Below are 25,197 nucleotides of genomic sequence, written 5' to 3'. Positions count from 1 at the left end.
AGGCTGGCCACTGCGCTTGCGCCTGCGACTCCGCTCCGCTGGGGCTGCGGGGCGCGGGCGCCGGGAGCGCGCCTGCTCGGTCGCTCGCGCAGCCGCGGGGACTCAGTGGAAACGGAAGGCGAGCCAGGGCGGAACGCGGGAAGCATGAGGAAAGGGGCTTCCTGCGAGCGGAAACCGGCGTGGATGCCGACGGGGAAGGCGGGTGCGGAAGGTGGCGGGGCCGGGGGTGGTCGGCCGGTCGACCCCGGGGTGGGTCCGGCCTGCGGTCGAGTTTCCTCCGCTCCGCGTGGGTCCCGGGCAGGCACGCTTCCCCGAGTTCCCTCCGCTTCTCCGGGGTCCCGGCGGGTCACGCTTCCCCACAAGTTCCCTCAGCTCCCCGAGGTCCCTCGGGCCACCAGAGGGCAGCATGCCCACCCACGTCCCTGTGGCTGCGGTGGATAGTAAATGTGTGGTTCCGCGGGAGCTGGGCTGGCTGTCAAGGCAGACAGCATTCGGCAAATGTCTTCTCTTCCTCCTCAGTGAAGGTTCTCTTGGTTCTCCCAACCAGCGGTTCTCACGTTGCTGTTCTCAGGACTCACGGTCCTAAAAATACTGTAACTGTTAATGTTAACACGACTAACTTTTATGAAGGGTACATATCCCTCAACAAGACAGTGTAAGTGAGAGTGCTCTGTATTTTGCAAAACTCTTTAATAATGGACCATAGCTGGATTCGCCTCACACCTACATCTGCATTCCATCTGGCACGTTTAGTACTGTCCTGAAAACTACAGTCCACTGATGAGAGGCTAAGAGAAAAAAAGGGAAGAAAAGCCACAGACTCAGAGTCCCCGAAGCTACCCGGAGTATCTTACTGAGAGCACTATTTTTTTTTTTTTTTTTTGGTCCCCACAAAAAACTGAGTTGCCCAGGCTCCTATTGTAGCCATTCCCATCCTCTTGTGGGAAGCTACTAGTAGTCCCTCAGCATCGTCAGGCGCACTGGTGTGACTGTTGATGTGGCTATGGGATTTGTGGAGTTAGTGCATTGTTGTTTAAGACCATAGGCTAACACTGGAATCCCAATCTATGGGACCAATAGTCTTTTTATTAATGACAATTTCACCTTCATATTAGGAGGTGACAGATTTTTGTTTCTTGAAGTAATTTCTCATCATAAAAGCAATATTGGGTAGAAAAAGTCAAACAATATAGAAAAGTAAAATTAATTACAAATTCACTGCCCATTAGTAACCACTACCACAATATGGTGACTGTTCTTACAGAGATCAGTACATGAAGTATGAATTAAACATTTTTAAATTGTGTTGATCATTATTGTGTCGGAGTGGATTCATGTGGCATAGTGAGTGTGTGGAGGTCAGAGGACAACTTTGTGATGTTAGCTCTTTTTTTCCAGTTTTAAATACATTCAGGGCATGAACTCAAGTTACCCACTAACCATTTCCTGGGCTCCAACGTTCAAATCTTTAATTAAAAATAAGTTACACATTTAACTTGCAGGAACAACCCAAAGCTGCTTATGCCATACTTTTTAGTATTAACATGTGAATTTGTAGTTCAGGTTTTAGTCTATATTTGAATGACTTGTTAGCATGGTAGTTCCTATGCTAGCTGAGAGGTGAAGATAAAGAATTCTTAAATAACGATCTTATTAAGGAACTTCATGTCAATCAATAGAGATCAGATATTATCTCATAAGTAAGAGGTGAAACTAGGGTTTTAATGGAAATATATAACTCAAGTTATTGGAGTTCAAAAGGAGATAAACTTTTCTACTTTGGGGGGAAAACGTGGAAATGTGACTTGGTCCGATCCTTGGGAAAGTTTAGCATTTGAAGATGAAACTAGAAGGATTTTGTCAATTAGCTGGTATAACCGTTGGCAAAGATGGAGACTGAAGAAAACTGGAGTCATAAAGAGGAAATAATAAGTTTATTAATGATAATGGATGCTTAGTGGGTGTACCCTTTATGTAAATTACCTCAGGGTTCATTACTCTGAGGGCAGGAATTAAAACCTTCTCTGTTTTATAGAAAAGTAACTTACCTAGGGTCACACAGTGAATAAAATGGTGGGACCAGGATTTGAAATCCAATCCTTGTTTTTAAATATGTAGTCCTTATAACTGCTAGCATTGAGAAGCATTCCAAGAGTCTGAGCTGGGACATGATGATGAGATCTGTGTTTTAGGAAGATTAATTTCACATTCACTATGTACTTAAGATTGTTTCAGTTTGGTTTCTTTTACAGATGTCTGTATATCTGCTTCACAGTCTGGAGACACTGGTTTTAATTTTACCACGTGGGTGGGGCTTAGTACGTCTATTTGTTTCTCTATTTCACTTTTGGATTCAGGCAGCAAAAACTGAAGTATTAGTGGAAGATTGGTAGGACTTGCTAGTTCCTTCAAGCATTTTTGTTGTTCATATATTTTAGGAGCACCGAATGGATTTCTTATGGAAATATGTGTAGATTCAGTGGAGTCAGCTGTGAATGCAGAGAGAGGAGGTAAGGGAAACTAGATAATGAATCTCGGCTGACAACCTTTTTTAAGAGTGTGACAATGAATCCTATGGTCTGACCTCAAAAAAACCCTTGCCAAGCTGGGCACTTGGGAGGCTGTGGCAGAAGGGTCACTGTGAAGTCAGTTTGGGCTATAGAGTGAGAATCCATTAAAAAAAAAAAGCCCTTGTTATCTCTTGGATAGTAATAGTCTAATTAGAAAACCTACTGAAGAGCTTGGCATGGTGGCACATGCTTATAATCCCAGCATTGGGGAGCTTGAGGCCTGGGGGTTCAAGTTTGAGGCCAGCTTGAGCTAGATAGGGAGATCTTGCTTTAGAAAGTAAAGCAAAACAATTTTTTGGGTTTTTTTTTTTTTTGGAAAATTACTGTTTAATCTCCCCTTCCCCCCAGCAGGTCACATTTTAAGTCAAGCGTCTATAATCCTGCTTGCTCATTAACATGATTATTTTATTGAACTTGACGCAAATTTAAGAATTTGAAACAGTTTAGAGATATCTTTAGGGGACTGAGCATGTAGCTCGGAGGTAAAGCACTTGTGGTGTGTGCAATCCCCAGTATTGAATAAGAATTAAAATTAAAGATGGTTCTAGACTTCTTATCTGTTTACCGTAGATGCCATTTTGTTTTGTGTTCTAAATTTGTTTTTGTGAGAAGCATAGACATTTGCATCATCTCAAGATCAGAAAAATAATTTTAACTCATTTTTTTGGTAGTACTAGGGGTAGAACCCAGGATCTGGTGCGTGTTGGACAAGCATTCTACTAAGCTATGTCTCCAAACCTTTATTTTTAATTAAGGAACATTTTCAAACATATGAATTAGGCATAACATGTGCTGGCTAGTTTTATCATTTGGGAAGAAGGAACCTCAGAATATAAACTATCCCCACCAGTTTGGCCTATGGGCACATTTTCTTGATTAATGATTGATATAGGAGGACCCAGCTCACTGGGTAATACCACCCGTGGGCTGGTGGTCCTGGGTGCTATAAGAAAACAGGTTGAGCAAGCCAGTAAACAGCACTCCTCCTTGGCTTCTCTAGTTCCTGCCCTGGTTTCCCTTAATGATGGACTTACAAGGTGAAGTAAATCTTCCCTGAGTTGCTTTTGGTCATAATGTTTCCCATCTACTCATCGCTTGATTTTGTATTAGTTACTTTTCTGTGACAGATTTCCGGACAAAAGAAACTTGCAGGAGGAAACGTTTATTTTGGCTCACGGTTTGAGGGACACAGTCCATCATGTCACTGAAGGCATGGTGGAGAGCTTGAGGCCACTGATGACATTGTGTCTGCAGTCAGGAAGCAGACAGAAGTGGATGCTGATGCTCAGTTGGCTTCCGTGGTTTTTTGTTGTTTTGTTTTGGGACTTCAACCCATAAAACAGTGCCACCCACATTCAATGTGGATCTTTCCTCCTCAGTTAAACTTCTCTGGAAACACCCTCAAAGATGCACTCAGAGATGTGTCTCCCATGTGATTCCAAATCTAATCAAATTGACAATGAAAAGTGAGCATTACAAATTCAACCATTTTAAAGTCACGGTCGTCAGTCGTTTGCAGCAGATGTTTTTGGTGGGGAACAATTTACATGTTTTCAGTTTTGCTGAACACATTTGATTATTGTCACTCAATCTCTTTGTGGCAATAAAAAGGAATAAAAGATTGATAGTTGCTGTAACAGATGGTTTGTTCCCCTGGTGCCCTGTGGGGATTGAACCCAGGGCTTTGTATATGCTGGGTGCTGTATTATTGAGCTATATCCCTTATTCTAGGTTGTTGAGAGAGTCTTGCTATAACCCAGGGCGACCTCACACTGTGATGCTCTCGCCTAAGCCTTTCAAGTGCTATGATTGCAGACATGTACTACCATACTTTATGATTTCCTCGTTTTTTTTAAAAAAAAAAAAAGGTTTATTTTTCTCTTTTTTCGTAGTTGATTTGTTAAATGCACTATGATGTTCATCATTCAGAGCACCACAGTCTCGATTTTGCTGATTATGTAAGTGGTGCCATATGATATTCTTTTCTAATCACTTCATTCCCTGTTGAGTTGTTAACCCAGCAGTTTAAAATCCAATTCAGAATTCAGTTTTAATAAAATGTTTCATAGGGCTGGAGAGATGGCTGATTGGTTGCACATACTGGGTGTTTTTCCAGAAGATATGGGTTCAATTCCTAGCACCTTCGTGGTGGTTCACAACTGTCTTTAACTTCAATTCCAGGGAAACTGATGCCCTCTTCTGGCCTCTATGGGAAGTAGGCATACACGACATGCAGGCAAAACACCCATACTTATAAAATTAAATGAATAAGCTGGGCAAGGTTGTGCATGTCTTTAATCCCCACACTCAGGAGGTGGAGGCAGGCAGATCTCTGAGTCTGAGGCCAGCCTGGTCTATGCAGAACAGCCAGGGCTATAGAGAGAGACCCAGCCTCAAAACACCGAAATTAAAGTAAAAATTTAGAAATAAAAAATAATTTTTAAAAAATGCTTTATAGGCCATATTATGTTGTATTAGGAGGTCATCTTGTGTTTTTGTGTGTCTGTCTGTCTGTTTGTCTGTGTGTGTCTGTGTAATGTTAAGATTATTCAGTGGATTCAGGTGTTACCAACCTGATCTTTTATAAGTTTTCCAGTCATTTGTTAATCTAATTTTAGTATATATAACACATATATATAAGGTTGAGTTTTGTTTGTTCTTTTGATTTTGGAGGGACATAGGCTATCACTATGTAGTTGACACTGGCCTTGAACTCATGACAATCTTTCTACCTCAGCATTCCAAGTGCTAGAATTACAGGTATATACCATCATGCCCTGCTTAATATTTATTTATTAACTAGTATACAACTAGAAAGAACAACTTTTTCACCATTTGGTCATGTTGAAATTTGGTTTGTATGAGAGAGGAAGGGAGAAAGGCTGGCTTCTTTGTTCACTGATTTTCAAAATAACACATCTGTTTGCTATCTTCCAATGAGTTGTTTCCACATTATAAAACTAGATTTAGACATAGGTGTTTTAATCTATCATAGTTATTTTATTGATGCTTAAAATATCCTATCTTTGGCTAATGAGAGCCTTGTCCAGGAGACCTTTTAACATGACCCCAACAGTTTGATTGTTCTTTTGCTATCAGTATTCACTGCATTTTGAAATTTTCTTGATAGCTACTCCAAAGTAACTGTTTGGTTTTGTTTTAAAGCTTAGAGTAATGAGGAATGTTTTGAAAAGTTGATATTACTTTCTTATTGTTTGACAGTTAACATTCTACTATTTTCTATCCAATAATGTCTTTATTCCCTATGCATGGCAACTCTAATACAAATTTTAAGAGAACTGGCTTAACTTGAATTAACTCTTAATTTGGCTGTCAGTAATACAATGAGGGTTGTATAATACAATTGAGATTTAAAATATTTTTACTCTAATTTTATAATTTGATTTCTTTCAATTAAGTTCTCAGGTTCATTTTATATTTAGATAAACAGTTTGCTTTGTCATAGGAACTTTAAAAAAAACGTGTGTTTTTAAAAAGGTGCTGGTCGGATTGAATTATGTGCTGGTTTACTAGAGGGAGGAATCACACCCAGCATGGGTAAGTATCTTTTTTGTCACCAAATTTCTCATACAGAGATTGGGACAACTGATTAATGTTACGTTAAGTATATGATGACTATGATAGCAATTAGAATTGCTTATGGTTGTAAATAACATCATCAAAAGATTTAATTAAACACATTTGTGTCCTCAAATATCAAAAAATTGGAAGGTAAATAGTTTTTATTGTATCAACTGACAAGTGCTTTTAAGTATCTTAAGTCTTTGTAAATTGCTTTTCTTTACCCCATGATTTTCCTATTACTTACCTTCTACTATAAACGCTTTTGGCCTCCACTGCATCCTACATGGCTTGGTCCTGGAAACTTTACTCAGGCAATGAAGAAATGAAGCAAAGACAGACAGACAGACAGACACACACACACACACACACACACACACACCCTCACACAGAGAAGCTGGGATGTAATGGATCATGCTTACTCTGATGGAGTGAGTCAACTGTGCAGCAGCCGGGGGACCTCAGCATGTTTACTCTGTACAGCGTGGCGGGGCGGGTACGCTAGTCCCAGTATGTGGTCTCTGTAGGGAGCCGTCTTAGGTTGCAGTCATCTGGGAGGAGGAAGCTGCAGGTGCTCGTTTTTACACACACTGGTCAGTCATGTGTAAATGCTCATACTTGGACCAGAGGAAGGCTTTGCCCATTTCTATGAGTCTGAGGCTTTAGTCTTTGTTAATAGTACACGTTCACTAACAACTTCATCCATTCTTTACACATTCACTCAAGGTTTCCTCTGTTCCCCGCAGGCCTCCTTCCCTGTATATCAGCAGTCTCTGATTTCTCCTGTTCACTCTTTTCCTTTGGAAATAATACATAAGAATAACTATATATGACCAATGACATTTTAATAACTTCTCCAGATCTTTTAGCTCACAGTTGAACTTTAGTCTGCTTCTCTTCTTAAAGGTATTCTTCAAGTAGTAAAACAAAGTGTCCAGATTCCAGTTTTTGTGATGATTCGACCACGGGGAGGTGATTTTTTATATTCAGATCGTGAAGTTGAAGTGATGAAGGCTGACATTCGTCTTGCCAAGCTTTATGGTGCTGATGGTTTGGTATTTGGGGCATTGACTGAAGATGGACACGTTGACAAAGAGCTATGCATGTCTCTTTTGGGTAAGAATTTATAGCTGAGGTGTAAAAGTCTCTAACACACACACACACACACACACACACACACACACACACACACTCCTGATACAGAAAAAAAAATCACAAAATTGATTTTTCAGCCATACCTACAGACACTTAAATTAACCTATCTTAAAAAGAAGTTGTCTAAATATTTGGGGTAGAAGGCATATGTGGCAAAGGCCTCTCAACATTCCTTTGTTGTTGTAGATCAGGTACTGTGCTTGCAGAATTTAAGATAAATGTACATTGATTGCATTAACCAGTGCACCAAAACTTGAGAAGTTATTCTAGTCAATAATGAGGAGAGGAAGTCGAGAGGATAGATGCAAACTACCTACATTATAAGATCAAAGTTCTTGAAGATCCTCAGAGTAGCCAAGCAATCGATGTAGTGTTGTCTTTACAGTTGATGTAATTTTTGTTTGGTACCCTTAAGGTGTAGATAGCTATATTTTATGTAAGAGTCAGAGCTTAGTGGAAAGGTGGGACTTTTGAGTCTATAAGACTGCCAAAGCTGCCATTTTGTTACTATTTTAGTTCACTGTCCTAGCAGAAGAGAGTATAAAGAAGGAGAATTCTGCACATAGTCATCAGACTCTTCATGTGTTGTATGACTTTCTTTTTATAGCTCTTTGCCGTCCTCTGCCAGTCACTTTTCACCGAGGTGAGTCATTTCTGTTTTTAATAGGTTTGTTAAATGGTGTCAGTTTTTAAATTTTACCAGCTGGCACACCCTTCTAATGAACACTGTTATATAGTGTTACAGTGATACTAGTTAATATCTTAGTTCTTGAGAAGAAGAGTTATAGATTTAGAGATGGTGTTCAGTGCCTAGAAAACTTGAAAGCTTTGTTATGAAGTGTTAAGAAGGTGGTGGTAGCCAGGCGGTGGTGGCGCATGCCTTTAATCCCAGCACTCGGGAGGCAGAGCCAGGTGGATCTCTGTGAGTTCGAGGCCAGCCTGGGCTACCAAGTGAGTCCCAGGAAAGGCGCAAAGCTACACAGAGAAACCCTGTCTCAAGAAAAACCAAAAAAAAAAAAAAAAAAAAAGAAGGTGGTGGTAGCATGTACTTGAGAAGAGAGTAAATATTGCCTGTAAGTGTATGTGTCCATCCAAGTAGCAATCTTAAGATTCATTATTTATTAGATTGCCTTAAATCGTATACAGCCCTACAATGAATAAATCACCATGGTCATTGAAAATAAAATGTACCTCCCGGCTTATGCCAGGCAAAACCATTCCTAGAGCTCACAGTGAGGTCAGCTTTATCAAATGTAGACTTCTTGAGAAAGAAAGTAGATGTTTGAACAAGAATCAGACATTTTTTACCAAGAAATAGATGCTAATAGTTGTAGTTCCCGTGTACGTTGGCTAAGTCTTATTAAGCCTTGGAAAATGGAGGGACAAGTGTCACTTGTGTTCAGGAGGCACTGCCATTGCAGATGGAAAGAAGAAACCTTTAGTCTAAACAGTGATATACTTGAGAAAGGGTGAAAGGGTTTTTCTTCTTTTTAAATAGGCCCAGAGTGAATTGCCGGTATCTGTCTCCATGTACAGCAATTAAGATAAAGTATTTGTTACCCTTTGAAATGTGTGACCCTACCAGAAACCATTGTCTTATTTGATATTAGCAATGTTTGCTCTAAAACGACAATAACTAAGAGAGTTAGTCTGTCAGCATCTTGATGACAGGCACACCAACAAATTTTAAACATGAAAAGTATTTTTAAATTAGTGAACATTTAAATATCTGGAAAAGTAGTTTAAATTTTGTCATTCTTAATAGTTTAAAAAATAAAGCAGTCACATAGAATATATTTTTAAAATTTTAAACTAAGAGATGACTTCAAATTTCTATTCCTTTCTCTTTCTCTGATAAGTCTAACAAAAATATTTTCACAGTTTATAGAAACATTGGTAGTGTTCTTGGCTCCACTTTTTCCCACTTGTTAATTTAATAAGGCAGGATAAGCACTATTGAGAAAGCGAGGGCACCGAACCAGGAAAGCTTCTGTAGGATGTTAAAGGTGGAGAAATTCTGTCCCTGAGGACCCATAGTGCCTCATCACCATAAATCAGAATTCTGTATCACATGATCGTGTTGAGAACCAAAGCAGAAGTAGTTTTTCTTAAGATTCCTAGGCCACTTTCCTTTCTTAGTGTTCTGAAGAGAGAAGTCCCGTCCCTTTCCTCTCCACTTAACCTCCTTTCCTCTCTCCTTTGCTCCCTTCCCTTGAACTTGGAGTCCTCCTGAGTGCTAGAATTATAAGCCTGGGCTTCCAAGCCTGACTTGAGAAAGGAGGTATCTTAGTAGAATGGAACTGAGAGCTCCTGTTGTCTGTTGAAAACAGCCACCTTACACTATGAGTCTTGACTGTATCAGGTAAATGATTTAGTACAAACTAAATGTGAATGGGAGGCCAGGTTTCTCCTAGGACAGGTGGGTGTCATGTGTCATTTTATGCAGTGTAGTCTGTCTGAAGCCTTCGAGCACTTTTCCGGATGTGATCATTCACATGTCACATTTACAACATTGTCATATCTAAATGCTACTGTATAAATGTATTAGTACTTTTTTAAAAAAGATTTATTTATTTATTATGTATACAGTGTTCTGCTTACATGCCAGAAGAGGGCACTAGATCAAATTATAGATGGATGTGAGCCACCATGTGGTTGCTGGGAATTGAACTCAGGACCTCTGGAAGAGCAGTCAGTGTGCTTAACTTCTGAGCCGTCTCTACAGCTCCTTATTAGTACTTTTTTAAGATAAATTTTAAGTAAGTTTATTTTAAAGAGAAACACTTATGATTACTGAAAATGACCATGTATATTACCGGTGGTATGCAAACTTTTGTACTGGCAAACTCTGACTCTTAGAAAATAAAAAAAACCCTTAGGAATAAAAAAGAACTCTTAGAGCAGGCATGGTGGCACACACCTTTAATCCTCGAACCCTAGAGACAGAGCCAAGTGGTTCTCTATGAGTTTGAGGCCTGCCTGGCTTACATAGTGAGTTCCAGGCTAATTATAGCTACATGATGAGACCCTGTCTCAAAAAGAAAAGAAGAAACTCTGATTTGTAACTTTTCCTTGCTTCTGTGGTTTAAATGCTTTACCTTGACTAATTTTGAATGCCAGTCTGACTTTAAAAAATTATGAATTTTTCATAATTGTCTATTGTAAGCCAGTATAAATCTAGCATACTATTATATATGATGTATATTATAATATATATACACACACAATACATTTGGAAACTATTGAATTTAGAGGATATTTCTGTTCAAAATTCAAATCAGTTTTACCTTTTTTAGCCTTTGATATGGTTCGTGATCCAATGGCAGCTCTGGAGACCCTCTTAACCCTGGGATTTGAACGTGTTTTGACCAGTGGATGTGACAGTTCAGCTCTGGAAGGACTGCCTCTAATAAAGCAGCTCATAGATGAGGTACAGGATGGCTGTGGTTCCTCTGAACATTCTGTTATTCCGCTGGTTTAGAGAAATGAGTCTTATTGACTTGGTGATTATGGAAGAAAAGCAGAACCAGTGACATATTTATTTGATTTTTATTTATTGCATGGGTGTTTTAAATAACCAAGGAACTTTAGATCAAATTACAGACAGCAAATTTTACCTTTTCTCTTGTCTAGTTTTACACCACTGTCAACCCATGTGTATGCGGGGAACCCCTTTAAAATTTATAGTTGTCATCTGTACATATATCCTAAAATTTACATTCCTTTTAATTCTTCCCACCTATCAATATAGAAGGATATGTTTTCTCCTATGATTTCTCCTAGTGAACTAGATTTGTAGAGCAGTCAGTAATTGCTTTAAAAAAAATTTTTTTACATTTGTGTGTGTGTCTGTGTGTGCGTGTGTGCGGCACACACACACATGCACATATGCTTGCCATAGCATGTCTATGGAGGTCAGAGGACAGTTTGCAAGAGTTGTTTCTCTATGTCCACTGTGTAGGTTTGGGAATTGAATTCAGGTTGTCAGATTTGGCAGCAAATGCCTTTACCCATAAGCCATTCGGCCAGCCCGAGGCTTGCTTTGCCATTAAATACATCTGTATTTTTCTGACCAGTTCAGAGGCTTTCTAAGTTACTGAATACAGACTTTATGATATGAGAGTTCTATGCTTGAGCTCAGGATTGACATTTATTTGCTGTGTGATATTAAGTAGACTACTAACCTAAACCTCTTTGTGTAAAATTGAAAAAAGTTTAATTTTCTCATTATTTAAAGAAGATGTGTATAGATCTTAGCTCAGTGCTTGACATACAGTGGGTCTTAGTATATGTTATTCTCTATTATTATTGCCTTTATTAATGATATCATTTAGCATTTTTGTGTAGACTTGTGATTATTTTCAGTTTTCATAAATACTATTCAGAAGGTTGACTTAAGGATCAGATGTGATTTTGTCACTCTGGAATTTACTTATTTACAAATATTTACTTATTAAGTATATATTAGGTACCGGGTATTTATACCATTTGGTAGTCATGTAGTATGCGCATGTATGTGCATGTGCATGCACAGGTACTGCCCATGCAATCTTTTCACAACAGGTACTATTTAATAGATTAATTTTTTGAAAGGTACTAAGGAGCACAGTGGAATGGAATTAATTCCAGATTTTCAGGGATAGAGGTTGGCAGTCGTTAGAACTTCCTAGACGAAAAGACTTCCAAATTTAATGTCTTACTCCTTTGAAGGGTATTTGGAAGTTATCCTGTCAAAGTCAGGGCCTTGTGTCTGCAGGAGGAATAGTGTGCAAAGGCCTGGAAGCAAGAGCAGGCATGGGTTACAGTCCTGAAGAATGACAGAGTTTGCAGTGAAGGAAAGAATATGTAGAACCTTGAAAACCTTGCTAAATAGTATTTTATAGTTAATCTTTGGCTATGGGGAAGCCCAAAATGTTTTAGAATAGAAGAGTTGATGAACCAGGTTTCTAGTTTTAAAAAATTATTGAAGAATAGAGAATAAGTTATAATGGTTGCTATAGTCATGTATTAGATTTTAGAAGTCCTCCTCCCTTCCCTTGGTGTGAGTGTTTGTGTGTGTGTGCATGTGTGTGTGTGCGCGTGCGTGCGCGCACACCTGTGTGTATGTTTATATGTTAATCATATGTTTATATGTTGACACAGAGGTTAAGTATTTCCTTGCACTGACTTTTTACGTCTTGGGTAACAATCTACTACTATAATACAGCGCATAGACTTTTGGGTTAGATTACCTAAGCATTCTATAGTTAGTTTGCTTTTCTGCAAAAGTGAAGTAATAAGAGTATCTACCTCCCCAAATGGTTAGAAGGTTGTTAGTCGGATTTTGATGGCTTTGATGTAATACCTGACATGTATAACTTAAAGGGAAGAATGTTTTACTTTGGCTCCTTGTTTCCAAGGTTATAGTCTGGAGTCCTAAAAGCAGGGTCCTAAAAGCCAGCAAAAGAGTCAGAGATGGCCCCTGCTCCCACTGTTAGGAGTTCCACAAGAAGACTAAGCTACACAACTGTAACAGAGGGCCTAGGTCAGTCCCTTACAGGCTCCCTGGTTATCAGTTCAGTCTCCATGACCTCCAGTGTACCCAGGTTAGTTGATTCTGTGGGCTTTCTTGTGGTGTCCTTGACCCCTCTGACTCCTACAATCCTTTCCCCTCTCTTCTGCAGGGTTTCCCAAGTTCTGCCTAATTTTGGCTGTGGGTCTGCATCTGTTTCCATCAGTTACTGGGTGAAGCCTCTCTGATGACAATTAGGCTAGGCACCAATCTATGAGTATAGCAGAATATCATTAGGCATCATTACATGGACTTTTTTTTCTCCAGTTGTGTCTGGTTCTATCCTAGATCTCTGGGCCATCCAGGCTCTGGGTCCTGGTGCTCCGGGCAATGTCAGGGGTGGGCTTACTCTCCTGGCATGGGTTTTAGGCTAGATTAGTCATTGGTTGACCACTCCCTCAATCTCTAGGTCACTCTTACCCCAGCACATCCCACTGGCAGGACAGACTGTAGGTCGAAGGTTATGTGGCTGGGTTGGTTTCCCACTCCTTCCACTCACAAAATCTCTTCTATTTCCCCTTCCCAGGTAGATCAGCATGTCCCCTCTTGAACCATTCTTGTTACCTCATCTCTCTGGGTCTATGGATTATAGCATAATTGTCCTTTAATTTTATAGATAATATCTACTTATGAGTGAGTACATTCCATATTTGTCTTTCTAGTTCTGGATTACCTCACTCAGGATGATTTTTTTTTTCTGGTTCCAGAAAATTTGCCCGCAAATTTCATGATGTCATTGTTTTTAACAGCTGAGTAATACTCCATTGTATAAATGTACCACATTTTCTTTATCTACTCCTTGGTTGAGGGACATCTAGGTTATTTCCAGGTTCTACCTATTACAGATAAAGCTGCTATAAACATAGTTGAACAAATGTCCTCATGGTATGGCGAGGTGACCTTTGGGTATATGCCCAAGAGTAGTATAGTTGGGTCTTGTGGTAGATTGATTTCCAGTGTTCTGAGAAACTGCCATATTGATTTCTAAAGTGCTGTACAAGTTTGCACTCCCACTGCAATGGAGGAGTGTTCCCTTTGGTCCACATCCTCTCCAACATGAGCTGTCACTTGTGTTTTTGACCTTAGCCATTCTGACAGGTGTAAGATGGAATCTCAGAGTCGTTTTGATTTGCATTTCCCTGATGGGTAAGGATATTGAACTTTGTTTCTTGGCCATTTGAGATTTTTCTGTTGAGAATTCTCTGTTTAGATCTGTACCCCATTTTTAATTGAATTATTTGGTTTTTTTGCTGTCTAGTTTCTTGAGTTCTTTAAATAATTTGGAAATTAGCCCTCTGTCAGATGTGAGGTTGATAAAGATCATTTCTCATTCTATAGGCTGCCATTTTGTCCTATTGACAGTGTCTTTTGCCTTACAGAAACTTTTCAGTTTCATGAGGTCCCGTTTATTAATTGTTGATCTTAATGTTTGCACTATTGGTGTTCTGTTCAGGAAGTTGTCTCCTGTGCCAATGTGTTTACAGCTATTTCCCACTTTTTCTTCTTTCAGGTTCAATGTGTCTGGATTTATGTTGAGCTCTTTTATCCACTTGGACTTAAGTTTTGTGCAAGGTGATAAATATGGATGTATTTGTATTTTTCTACATGCCAACATCCAGTTATACCAGCACCCTTTATTGAAGATGTTTTCTATTTTTTCCATTGTATAATTTTGGCTTCTTTGTGGAAAATCAGGTGTCCAAAGATATGTAGATTTATAACTGGGTCTTCGATTCTATTCCATTTTTCCACCTGTCTGTTTTTATGCCAGTAACATGCTGTTCTTATTGCTATAGCTCTGTACTAAAGCTTGAAGTCAAGGGTAGTGATACCTTGGGAGTTCTTTTATTGTACAGGATTGTTTTAGCTATTCTGGGTTTTTTTTTGTTTTTCCAGATGAAGTTGAGTATTGCTCTTTAAAGGTCTGTAAAGAATTATGTTGAAATTTTGATGGGGATTGCATTGAATCTGTAGATTGCTTTTGGCAAGATGGACATTTTTATTATGTTGTTCCTACCAATCCATGAGCATGGGAGATCTTTTCATCTTCTGATATCTTCTCCAATTTCTTTCTTCAAAGACTTAAAGTTCTTGTCATACAGGTCTTTCACTTGCTTGTTTAGAGTTAAACTAAGATATTTTATATTATTTGAGGCTATTGTGAAGGATATTGATTCCCTGATTTCTTTCTCAGACTATTTATCATTTGAGTATAGGAGGGCTACTAATTTTTTGGAGTTAATCTTGAAACCAGCCACTTGACTAAAGGTGTTTATCAGTTGTAGGAGTTCCCTGGTAGAATTTTTGGAGTTGCTTATGTATACTATCATATCATCTATGAATAATGATACTTTGATTTCTTCCTTTCCAGTATCCCCTTGATGTCCTTTAGTTGTCTTATTGCTCTAGCTAGAACTTCAAGTACTGTATTGAATAGATAGAGAGAGAGTGGACAACCCTGTCTTGTTCCTGATTTTTGTGGAATTGCTTTGAGTTTCTCTTCATCTAATTTGATGTTGGCTATCAGCTTTTGTATATTGCTTTTATTATGTTTAGGTATGTCCCTTATATCCCTGATCTCTCTAAGACTTTTATTATGAAGGAATGTTGGATTTTGTTAAAGGCTTTTTCAGTATCTAATGAGATGATAATGTGGGGTTTTTTTCTTTCAGTTTTTTTATATAATGGATTACATTGACAGATTTTCATATGTTGAACCATCCCTGCATTTCTGGGATGAAGCCTACTTGATCATGGTAGATAATCTTTTTGATGTATTCTTGGATTCAGTTTGCCAGTATTTTATTATTATTATTATTTTATTTTTTATTTTTTTTGGTTTTTTCGAGACAGGGTTTCTCTGTGTAGCTTTGCGCCTTTGCTGGATCTCGCTCTGTAGACCAGGCTGGCCTTGAACTATTTTATTATTTTTATTCATTAATATTCATGAATGAAATTGGTTCGTAATTCTCTTTCTTTGTTGAGTCTTTGGGTGAATTGGGTATCGGGGTAACTGTGGCCTCATAGAAAGAATTTGGCAATGTTCCTTCTGTTTTTATTTTGTAGAATAGTTCGAGGAGTATTGATATTAGCTCTTCTTTGAAAGTCTGGTAGAATTCTGTGTTAAAACCATCTGGCCTTGGGCTTTTTTGGTTGGGAGACTTAATGACTGCTTCTACTTCCTTAGGGGTTATAACAAATTGTTACGTGGTCTTGATTTAATTTGGGTATGTGGTCTCTATGAAGACTTTTTTTTTTTTCAGATTTTCCAATTTTGTGGAGTATAGGTTTTAAAGTATGACCTAATGATTCTCTGGATTTCATCAGTGTCTGTTGTTCCATTCCCCTTTTCATTTCTGATTTTGTTAATTTGGATATTCTCTCTGTATTTTTTAGTTAGTTTGGATAAGAGTTTATCTTGTTGACTTTCTCAAAGAACCAACTCTTTGGTTTCCTTGATTCTTTGTATTGTTCTTTGTGTTTCTGTTTTGTTGATTTCAGCCCTCAGTTTGATTATTTCCTGCCATCTACTCCTCCTGGGCGTGTTTGCTTTTTTCTGTTCTAGAGTTTTCAGGTATGCTGTTAAGTTGCTAGTATGTGATCTCTTCAAATTCTTTATGCAGGCAGTTAGTGCTATGAACTTTCCTCTTAGCTTTCATTGTGTTCCATAAGTTTGAGTATGTTGTGCATTCATCTTCATTGAATTGTAGGAAGTCTTTAATTTCTTTCTTTATTGCTTCCTTGACCCAGTGATACTCAGTAGAGACTCGTTCAGTTTCCACGAGTTTGTAGGCTTTCTTTTGTTCCTGTTGCTGAAATTCAGCTTTAATCCATGGTGATCTGATAACATACAGAGGTTATTTCAGATTTTGGTATCTGTTGAGACTTGCTTTGTGGCCAAGTCTATGATCAGTTTTGGAGAAAGTTCCATGAGGTGCTGAAAAGAAGGTATATTCTTTTGTGTTTGGGTGAAATGTTCTGTAAATATCAGTTAGGTCCATTTGAATCAATAACGTCTGTTAGTTCTGTTATCTCTCTATTTAGTTTTTGTCTGGATGACTTGTCCATTGGTGAGAGTGGGATATTGAAGTCTCCCACTATTTTTTTTTTTTTTTTTTTTTTGAGCTGAGGACTGAACCCAGGGCCTTGCGCTTGCAAGTGCTCTACCACTGAGCTAAATCCCCAACCTGAAGTCTCCCACTATTTTTTTTTTTTTTGAGACAGGGTTTCTCTGTGTAGCTTTGCGCCTTTCCTGGAACTCACTTGGTAGCCCAGGCTGGCCTCGAACTCACAGAGATCCGCCGGCCTCTGCCTCCCGAGTGCTGGGATTAAAGGCGTGCGCCACCACCGCCCGGCAAATTCTTTTTTTTTTTTTTAAGATTTTATTTATTATGTGTACAGTGTTCTGCCTGCATGCCAGAAGAGGGCGCCAGATCTCATTACAGATGGTTGGGAGTCACCATGTGGTTGCTGGGAATTGAACTCAGGACCTCTGGAAGAACAACAGCCAGTGCTCTTAACCGCTGAGCCATCTCTCCAGCCCAAGTCTCCCACTATTAATGCATTGGGTTCAATGTGTGATTTAGGCTTTAGTAATGTTTCTTTTACAAATGTGGTTGCCCTTGCATTTGGGGCATAGATGTTCAGAATTGAGACATCATCTTGGTAGATTTTTTTCATTTGATGAGTATGAAATGCCCTTCTCCATCTCTTTTGATTAATTTTGGTTTGAAGTCTATTTTGTTAGGTATTAGGGTAGCTATACCACCTGACTTCTTAGGTCCATTTGATTGGAAAAATCTTTTTCCAACTCTTTACTCTGAGGTAATATCTATCTTTGATGTTGAGGTGTGTTTCTTGTATGCAGCAGAAGATGGATCCTGTTTTTATATCCGTTCTGTTAGCTTGTGTCTTTTTAATTGGCGAATTGAGTCCATTGAGATTGAGGATTACTAATGACCATTGATAGTTAATTCTTGTTATTTTTGTTATTGTTGTTGGTGGTGGTGGTGTTGGTGGTGTGTGTTTCCCTTTGTTGGTTTTTGTTGGTGTGAGATTATTTATTGCCTGTGTTTTCATGGGTGTAGTTAACTTCCTTGAGTTGGAGTTTTCCTTCTAGTACTTTCTGTAGGGTTGGATTTGTGGATAGATATTGTTTAAATTTGACTTTGTCATGAAATACCTTGTTTTCTCTATCTGAAAGTTTTGCTTGGTATAGTAGTCTGGGCTGGCATCTGTGGTCTCTTAGGGTCTGCAAGACATCTGTCCAAGCCCTTCTTGATTTTAGGGTCTCCGTTGAGAAGTTGGGTGTGATTCTAATAGATCTGCCTTTATATGTTACTTTGCCTTTTCCTTTTACCACTTTTAATATTCTTTCTTTATTCTATATGTTTAGTGTTTTGATTATAATGTGGTGTAGGTATTTTCTTTTCTGATCCAATCTATTTGGTGTCCTGTAAGCTTCTTGAACCTTTATAGGCATGTCCTTCTTTAGATTGAGAAAATTTTCTTCTATGATTTTGTTAAATATGTTCTCTGGGTTTTTGAGCTGGGATTCTTCTCTTCCTATTTTTCTTAGGTTTGCTCTTTTCATAGTGTCCCAAATTTCCTGGATGTTTTGTGTTAGGAATTTTTTAGTTTTAACATTTTCTTTGACCAATTAATCTATTTCCTCTATTTTGTGTCTTCAACACCCGAGATTCTCTTGTTTTCTATTGGTAATGCTTGCATCTACAGTTCTTGTTCCCTTACCCAGATTTTCCATTTCCAAAATTCCCTTAGTTTGTGTTTTCTTTATTGCTTCTATTTCCATTTTCAGGTCTTGAACTGTTTCTTTCACCTGTTTGTTTTTTCTTGGCATTCTTTAAGGGATTTATTGATTTCTTCTTAATTTTTGTTTGTCTTTTCCTCAATTTTTTTTTCGAGACAGGGTTTCTCTGTGTAGTTTTGGTGCCTTTCCTAGAACTCACTCTCTAGCCCAGGCTGGCTTTGAACTCACAGAGATCCACACACCTCTGCCTCTCAAGTACTGGGATTAAAGGTGTGCGCCACCACCACCACCACCACCACCACCACCCGGCTTTCCTCGATTTCTTTAAGGGATTTTTTTCATTTCCTCTTTAAGGACCTCTATCATCTTCATAAAGTTGTTTTTAAGGTTGTTTTCTTGTGCTTCAGCTGCATTGGATTGTTTAGGTCTTGCTGTCCTAGGATAGCTGGACTCTGGTGGTGCCATGTTGCCCTTTCTGTTATTGATTGCATTCTTACACTGGTGTTTAGGCATCTGGGTTTGGGATGATTATAGGTCTAGGTGTTGATTCCTGTGTTTGTCTTTATTGAATGGGTGTTTTGTCCCTTGGTTTGTGTTTCTTCTCTTGTCTTCTGGCCTAAGTGTCCAAGGAGTCTAGTGAGTCTTCAGGTCCAGTAGGGTGTCTCCACTGGTGTTTTGGGGGTCTAGAAAACCTCTGAGGTTTTAGGTGCCAATATTGCCTTTTCCATTCCAAGTACCTGTGTGGCCTCTGGAGTTCTAGGTAACTGCTTGGCACCTGCGATTCCTAGTATAGCATGACTTCCAGTACAGCAGAAGTTTTCTGCTGGGGCTGGGTTCCCTAGATCCAGCCTGGCCTTCAGTAAAGTCAAAGTCTTCTTCCAAAGTTATAGGCCAGAATATGGAGCCCAGGGGAGGAGGTACAGTCTGGGGTTGTTGGGTGGGCTTAAAGGGGTATTAATGGGCTGTGGGTAGTGTCTTACCTGGGGTCCTGGCCTCCAGTAAAGCCGAAGTTGTGTGTGTGTGTGTGTGTGTGTGTGTGTGTGTGTGTGTGTGTGTGTGTTTGTTTGTTTTGATTTTTCGAGACGGGGTTTCTCTGTGCAGTAGTCCTATCTGTCCAGTACTGTCCTGGAACTTGCTTTGTAAACCAGGCTGGCCTTGAACTCACAGAGATCCACCTGCCTCTGCCTCCCAAGGGCTGGGATTAAAAGGTGTGTGCCCCCCCTCCCCAGCAAAGCCAAAGTCTTTTTCTGAAGTTGTAGGCCAGAATATGGAGCTGTGTGTCTATCCAGATTTTTAATCCATCAGTGGATTATTCCATTCATGAAGTCAGAGTCCTCATGATACAGTCATTTCCCCAAAGTCTGTCAGGGGGCAACTAAGCCTGTGGGGGTCATTTCACATTCAAACCATAACATAAGGTTTGTCTTTCAGATAATTACTGATACTCAATATTTTGTATTATTAAATCACTTCTGATAATGTTAGGTAAATATATTATTCTAAGTAATCTTTTATAGAAGGCCAAAAAGCATGATTATATTTATCTCTTTAATATTATTTGTCTTTATTTTGGAAAGCTTTCATTTGGAAGAAACAAATAAATGTGACTTTCCCCTCTCTAAAAACATTTCAACTTCTTAGGTAGTGAATGTTTTATGGATGCTTCACCTTTACACATTTGAGAACATGGTAAATTTTTGATCCAGTTAATTTTTCTAACAATTATTAATTTTGTGAAATGCCCCCTTCCTCTTAGTCTGTATTTCATTACCTGACTATATTTTACCTTCATTGTACTTACTATCTGAAATTTATTATATAAATATTGTTTGTCTGTTATAGTCTTCTTTTAATGTTTAAGTTCCATGCAAGTAGGAACTTTCTCTTGTTCACCATGTCAAAGGGATAGATTTTTCTCTTCCCTCTTATGTTTAGTTCCTGGGGCATATAAACCAACAAAAGAATCTGTGCATAACTGTATATTCTTGTGTGTATGTTAGCAAAGAAATATAACTGAAAGAGATGCTTAGAATAGGGGCTTACATATGATTTTAATGGGTGGGGAGGAGGCTTGAGAAAGGCAACTATGGGAGAAAAAGGATTTTCCAGAAAGATAAATAGACTCTTAGGAGAGTGGATAGGCAGTATGATAATTTTATAATTTGTCCCTATCTTCCAAAATTATCAGAAATTAAATTGATTCTTACATTCTCAGTTAAATGAGTGTATGGCTGTATTTTGTTGATATTTAGTTGAGGAGCCAAGATTGAGTAGATTCCCATCTTCCCGTTCCCCTCACCATAATGTACAATTATGTTCTATTGTCTTTTCTACTAAAATTTTACTTACATGCACCTATTTTCATTCACTGCCTACTACAAACTCAAAATTTCTGTGATTTTCCAGTAATATTTTTCTTAAGATGATGTGATTATAAAGTATATTTTTCCACCAATTTTTTGTGTTTATAATATACATTCATAAGGCAATATAATAAAAAATCTTTCTGTAAAAAAATTATGATGCTGAACATCTTTCCTGCTCAATACCCTTTCCCTCAGAGAGAGAGAGAGAGAGAGAGAGATTGAATAATTAAACATTAGCAGTAATTTAAATTTTTTAGTATACTTATTAATCTCAGTTGAGAGAAAGATACTAAAATTTCCTTTTTCTTCCCCTTTTTCAGGCCAAAGGCAGGATTGTGGTGATGCCAGGTATGTATCTCTGTTTTTTCTCATAACACTGAAATAAAGTGTTGGAAGAGCAAATGAGTCAAAAAAACAAAGGAGAAAGTGCCAGAATGTGGTACTTAGAGATAAAAATATATAGTTTGATTAAAATGTTTTAAGATTAGGGTGTCTCTGCTGAGATTTAAAAATAAAGAGTCTTCTAAGAGAAGTTGGCTCAAAGAGGAGCAAAGAGGGAATTTTCTCCACGTTTACATTCTCACCATGTAGAATATTGTGAACTTGAGTATTCATCTTGGTGAGGCAAAGCAGTTCAGTGCTGCTGTCCTGTGATAAAGCCAAATGTTAGACAACATGCCTGAATAAAGGGACTATTCTGTCAGCTCATACAGTTGTATCAACAGACTTTAGGACATAAATCACATCTCAAAATCCAACTTCTTCATGATAAGTTCAGAAGAAAGTGGGCCTAGAAGGAACATATCTCGACATAAAAAGGCTGTATGTGACAAACCTACATTTACAAAGCTCAAAGTATTTCCACTAAAATCAGTTGAGACTCAGTAATTTCAGTAAGATCACACAGCTTTTTACAGTTACCATGGGAAAGCCCAGAATTCTACTCTAAATCTGACTTGTTGGCCTGTGTTCTTTCTTTTTTGTCTCATTCTGTTCTGCATTTTGTGTTGTGTTGGATTGTGTTTTGTTGTTGTTGTTCATTGTTTTATTGTTTTGTTTTGTGAGACAGGGTCTTGTTATGTAGCCCAGGCTGGTCAAACTTGAGATCATCCCGCCTCGGCCTCATGTGCTGAGGTTAAAGACATTCACCACTATGCCTGGCTTGTTCTTTCCACTCTTAAGAGTTCAGCAGTGTGACTGTAGCACTAACAACAACCGTAACAACAAAAAGCCAAGTTAATGAGTCTGAAGAAGTATATGAAAATATAGCTTAAAGTACAAAGTACATAACTAATACTATCTTAAAATATTTGAATGTATTTTCTATATCAGAATATGATGCTGAATAATTTTATATTTATAATTACTGGTATCAGTTCAGAGTATGACTGTCATAAATATTTGGCTATGTAGTTTAAACTAAATAAAATTAGACTCGTCAGTGAAATGAAACAAGCAGTTATTCTTTGGATGAACAAGCTGGAAAGAGTTTGCTTCCTCTCGTTGTCAGTACAGTCAGTACGCTCTTCAAATCCTAGGCCAGAGCAAAACGTTACAGGTTCTCTGTTGAGGATAAGTTTCTGATGCTTTTGTAACTTTTTCCTCGAACCTTTCTTGAACTTTCCATATATAAGTTAAGGGGAAAGCAATGATGAAGTGCTGAATGATTTTCCTTGTCCAGAATAGTCTTTTTAAATTCAAAGTTAGTAATGCATAGCATCGTGACATAAACCAATGGATGAATGAGTTTCCTTTATAAGCTCTGTCCTTAAAAATTCTCCAGAGTCTGTAGCATAGGTCTTATTTGTTTTCTGATCCCATTTTAGCTTAGAGACAAAAATTCTTGAATCAGTGAAAATTTTTAGAATGGAGATTTTATGTAGAAGAATGATTTATCTATATTTAAATTTTATGTGATATTCTGTCCCACTTAATGTATTACTTTTTCTTTGTAACAGGAGGTGGCATAACAGATAAAAATCTGCAAAGGATCCTTGAGGGTTCAGGTGCTACGGAATTCCACTGTTCTGCTCGGTCTTCTAGAGACTCAGGAATGAAGTTTCGGTACAAATACATTCTTTATATACAGGAGAGGATGAAATTAATCTTTGCTTGCTTAAATAAGAAAACTTGCCAGGTGGCGGTGGCGCATGCCTTTAATCCCAGCACTTGGGAGGCAGAGCCAGGCAGATCTCTGTGAGTTCAAGGCCAGCCTGGTATACAGAGCAAGATCCAGGACAGACAGCAAAACTACACGGAGAAACCCTGTCTTGAAAAACAAAAAATAAACAAACAAACAAACAAAAAAGAAAAAAGAAAACTTTAGTTAATGTCATTGTTAAATAATGGAATGCTGTGATTAGTAAGTATTGTGATTGGTTTTTCAGTTGAAAAATATTCCTAAAATGATTGTTGTTCTTCCCGAAATAAGCAGTAACTTCAGAATATGAGTTAACCTTTATCTAGCCTTTGCTTAGTTTTGCTAGTTGTAACCATTTTTAATGGTTATGTCTAGTCTCAGTCTACTAAGAGAGAGACTTAATTCAGTGGGAATGATTTCCTAATTCAAGCACTGCTGAATATAAGCACTTAATAAATTAATTCAGCAGTAAAGGATCCAGTGAGTCAGATACTCACATGTACTCATCCTGTATGCTTTCCTTTTACAAAGTTAATAATTGGTATAAGGCAGCCTCAGTACCATTTTTATCTCTCCTACTGTAAATAGTCTTCCTTTACCTTTGCTCTCTACTTGCAGTTGTTTTGAAATTTTATCACCGTTAAGGACTTTAAACCACTGTGTTTTTTCAATACCCTAGAGGATTCCTACAACTTAATTGAATCATCTCATTTACTGGTGAGGGAGGGTTCAACATAAAAAAGGGAAGACTTTATCATGTACATTTTCAGATACAAAATCCAATTTCCTGCCTGGTAGATTTAGCTACTAGATCTTTCAAGTAATTGATCAATGAAAATTGTGAGTATAGTAGTCCAGCATCTTTGACCTTCCTTTATTCTTGAGGCATGAATTAGTCTATAAAGTGAAGGAGAGTGTATTTAACAACTGATATGATTATCTATCTGTTCTTTGTTATTTCTATTGCAGAAATTCCTCTGTTGCAATGGGAGCTTCACTTGCTCATTCAGAATATTCTCTAAAGGTAACAGATGTGACGAAAGTAAGGACTTTGAATGCTATTGCAAAAGATGTCCTAGTTTAGTTAAGGCTCCTCTGAGAGACATGGATATCAGAGTGTGCAGGCAGAATTAGAACCTTCAGTTCTCCACGTGGCCATGGAGTACGTTGCTAAGAAGAAAAAAAAATTGGAACGGCAATGCACTCATTTTCTTTGCTAGTCATTTCTGTCATCGTGGCTAAATTTGGTCTGTGCTTCTTCCATGGAGAGAGGCTTAGTCAGTTTTCAGTGGAATTAACTGATAAACTGGCAAAGTTCAACGACAAGGTATGAAATCAGAGTTTGGTTAGGATCAATTAGTACTTTTTTGCCTTTTCATTTGTAAAATAAAAATTCTTATTGTGTTACAGTCTCATGTTCTTTCACTTACTATTTTCAGTAGCTTACTATGAAAGGAGATTGTTTTGCTTTTCTGTTTCTTTTAGTTTTTCTTTCTATCATGTACTCATTGGATTTGTTGCTCAGGGCAGATGTAAAGGTTACAGTAAAACAGTCTAGTATAAAAATTCCCAGACTTGGAATTTTTTTTCTTTCTCTTACATTCTGGCATCCAAGTTGAGGCAGGGAGATAATGTGTCTTCCAATGTGAATTTTTAGATTTCTCTGGGCCTCCCAGTAGCCACAGTGAAAACGTGCTGACAACAACATAGGAGCCAGAAATCTGCATCTCGGTTTTAGGGGTCAAGGTGCTGGGTGACATAGTGATGGCCACAGTTTAAGGCAAACCAGAACTGGAAAGAAAGTACAGCCAACAATGGAACCGGGCAGTAAAGTCATCCTGGAGCCAGGTACAGTGGTGTATGCCTGGTATTCCAGCTCTCGAGAGACTGAAGCAGGAGGATGGCTTGAGTCAGGAGTTCGGGGCTGTAGTGTACTTTGCGACCATCGGGTTGCTATAGAGGGATGAACCAGTGAAGGTCAGAAAGTCATATTACTTTAAAGATAATGCAGGGGTCATGGTAAATTGTTTACAGTAAAGGTGAGATGAAAGGTTCTGCCATTA

At 38.3% G+C, this 25,197-nt stretch overlaps 2 protein-coding genes across 3 annotated transcripts in view; both read left to right on the top strand.

Moving 5' to 3' along the window:
* Positions 1–13: 13 nt before the first annotated feature.
* Cutc (cutC copper transporter) lies at positions 14–24,541 on the top strand. 2 transcript variants are annotated; one of them, XM_059257715.1, is made up of 9 exons: positions 14–202; positions 2,439–2,510; positions 6,069–6,128; positions 7,059–7,268; positions 7,915–7,950; positions 10,604–10,737; positions 21,315–21,342; positions 22,953–23,058; positions 24,104–24,541. In XM_059257715.1, the coding sequence occupies exons 1-9, from the start codon at positions 145–147 to the stop codon at positions 24,216–24,218; spliced, it is 819 nt and encodes a 272-aa protein (XP_059113698.1). In that variant the 5' UTR covers positions 14–144; the 3' UTR covers positions 24,219–24,541. The 2 variants fall into 2 exon arrangements, with proteins under 2 accessions (XP_059113698.1, XP_059113706.1); XM_059257723.1 differs by lacking the exon at positions 14–202 and adding an exon at positions 538–655.
* The window catches only part of Abcc2 (ATP binding cassette subfamily C member 2), a 74,937-nt gene continuing 74,072 nt past the window's right edge, over positions 24,333–25,197 (top strand). The window contains exon 1 of the mRNA XM_059253748.1: positions 24,333–24,461. Within this exon, the coding sequence (XP_059109731.1) occupies positions 24,333–24,461 (129 nt within the window). The remainder of the gene's footprint in view (positions 24,462–25,197) is intronic.

This window comes from Peromyscus eremicus, chromosome 1 (genome assembly GCF_949786415.1).
Source record: "Peromyscus eremicus chromosome 1, PerEre_H2_v1, whole genome shotgun sequence".
Lineage (NCBI taxonomy): Eukaryota > Metazoa > Chordata > Mammalia > Rodentia > Cricetidae > Peromyscus > Peromyscus eremicus.
Note: the sequence above shows the minus strand (reverse complement) of the source record. Positions and strands in the feature narration are given on the sequence as shown.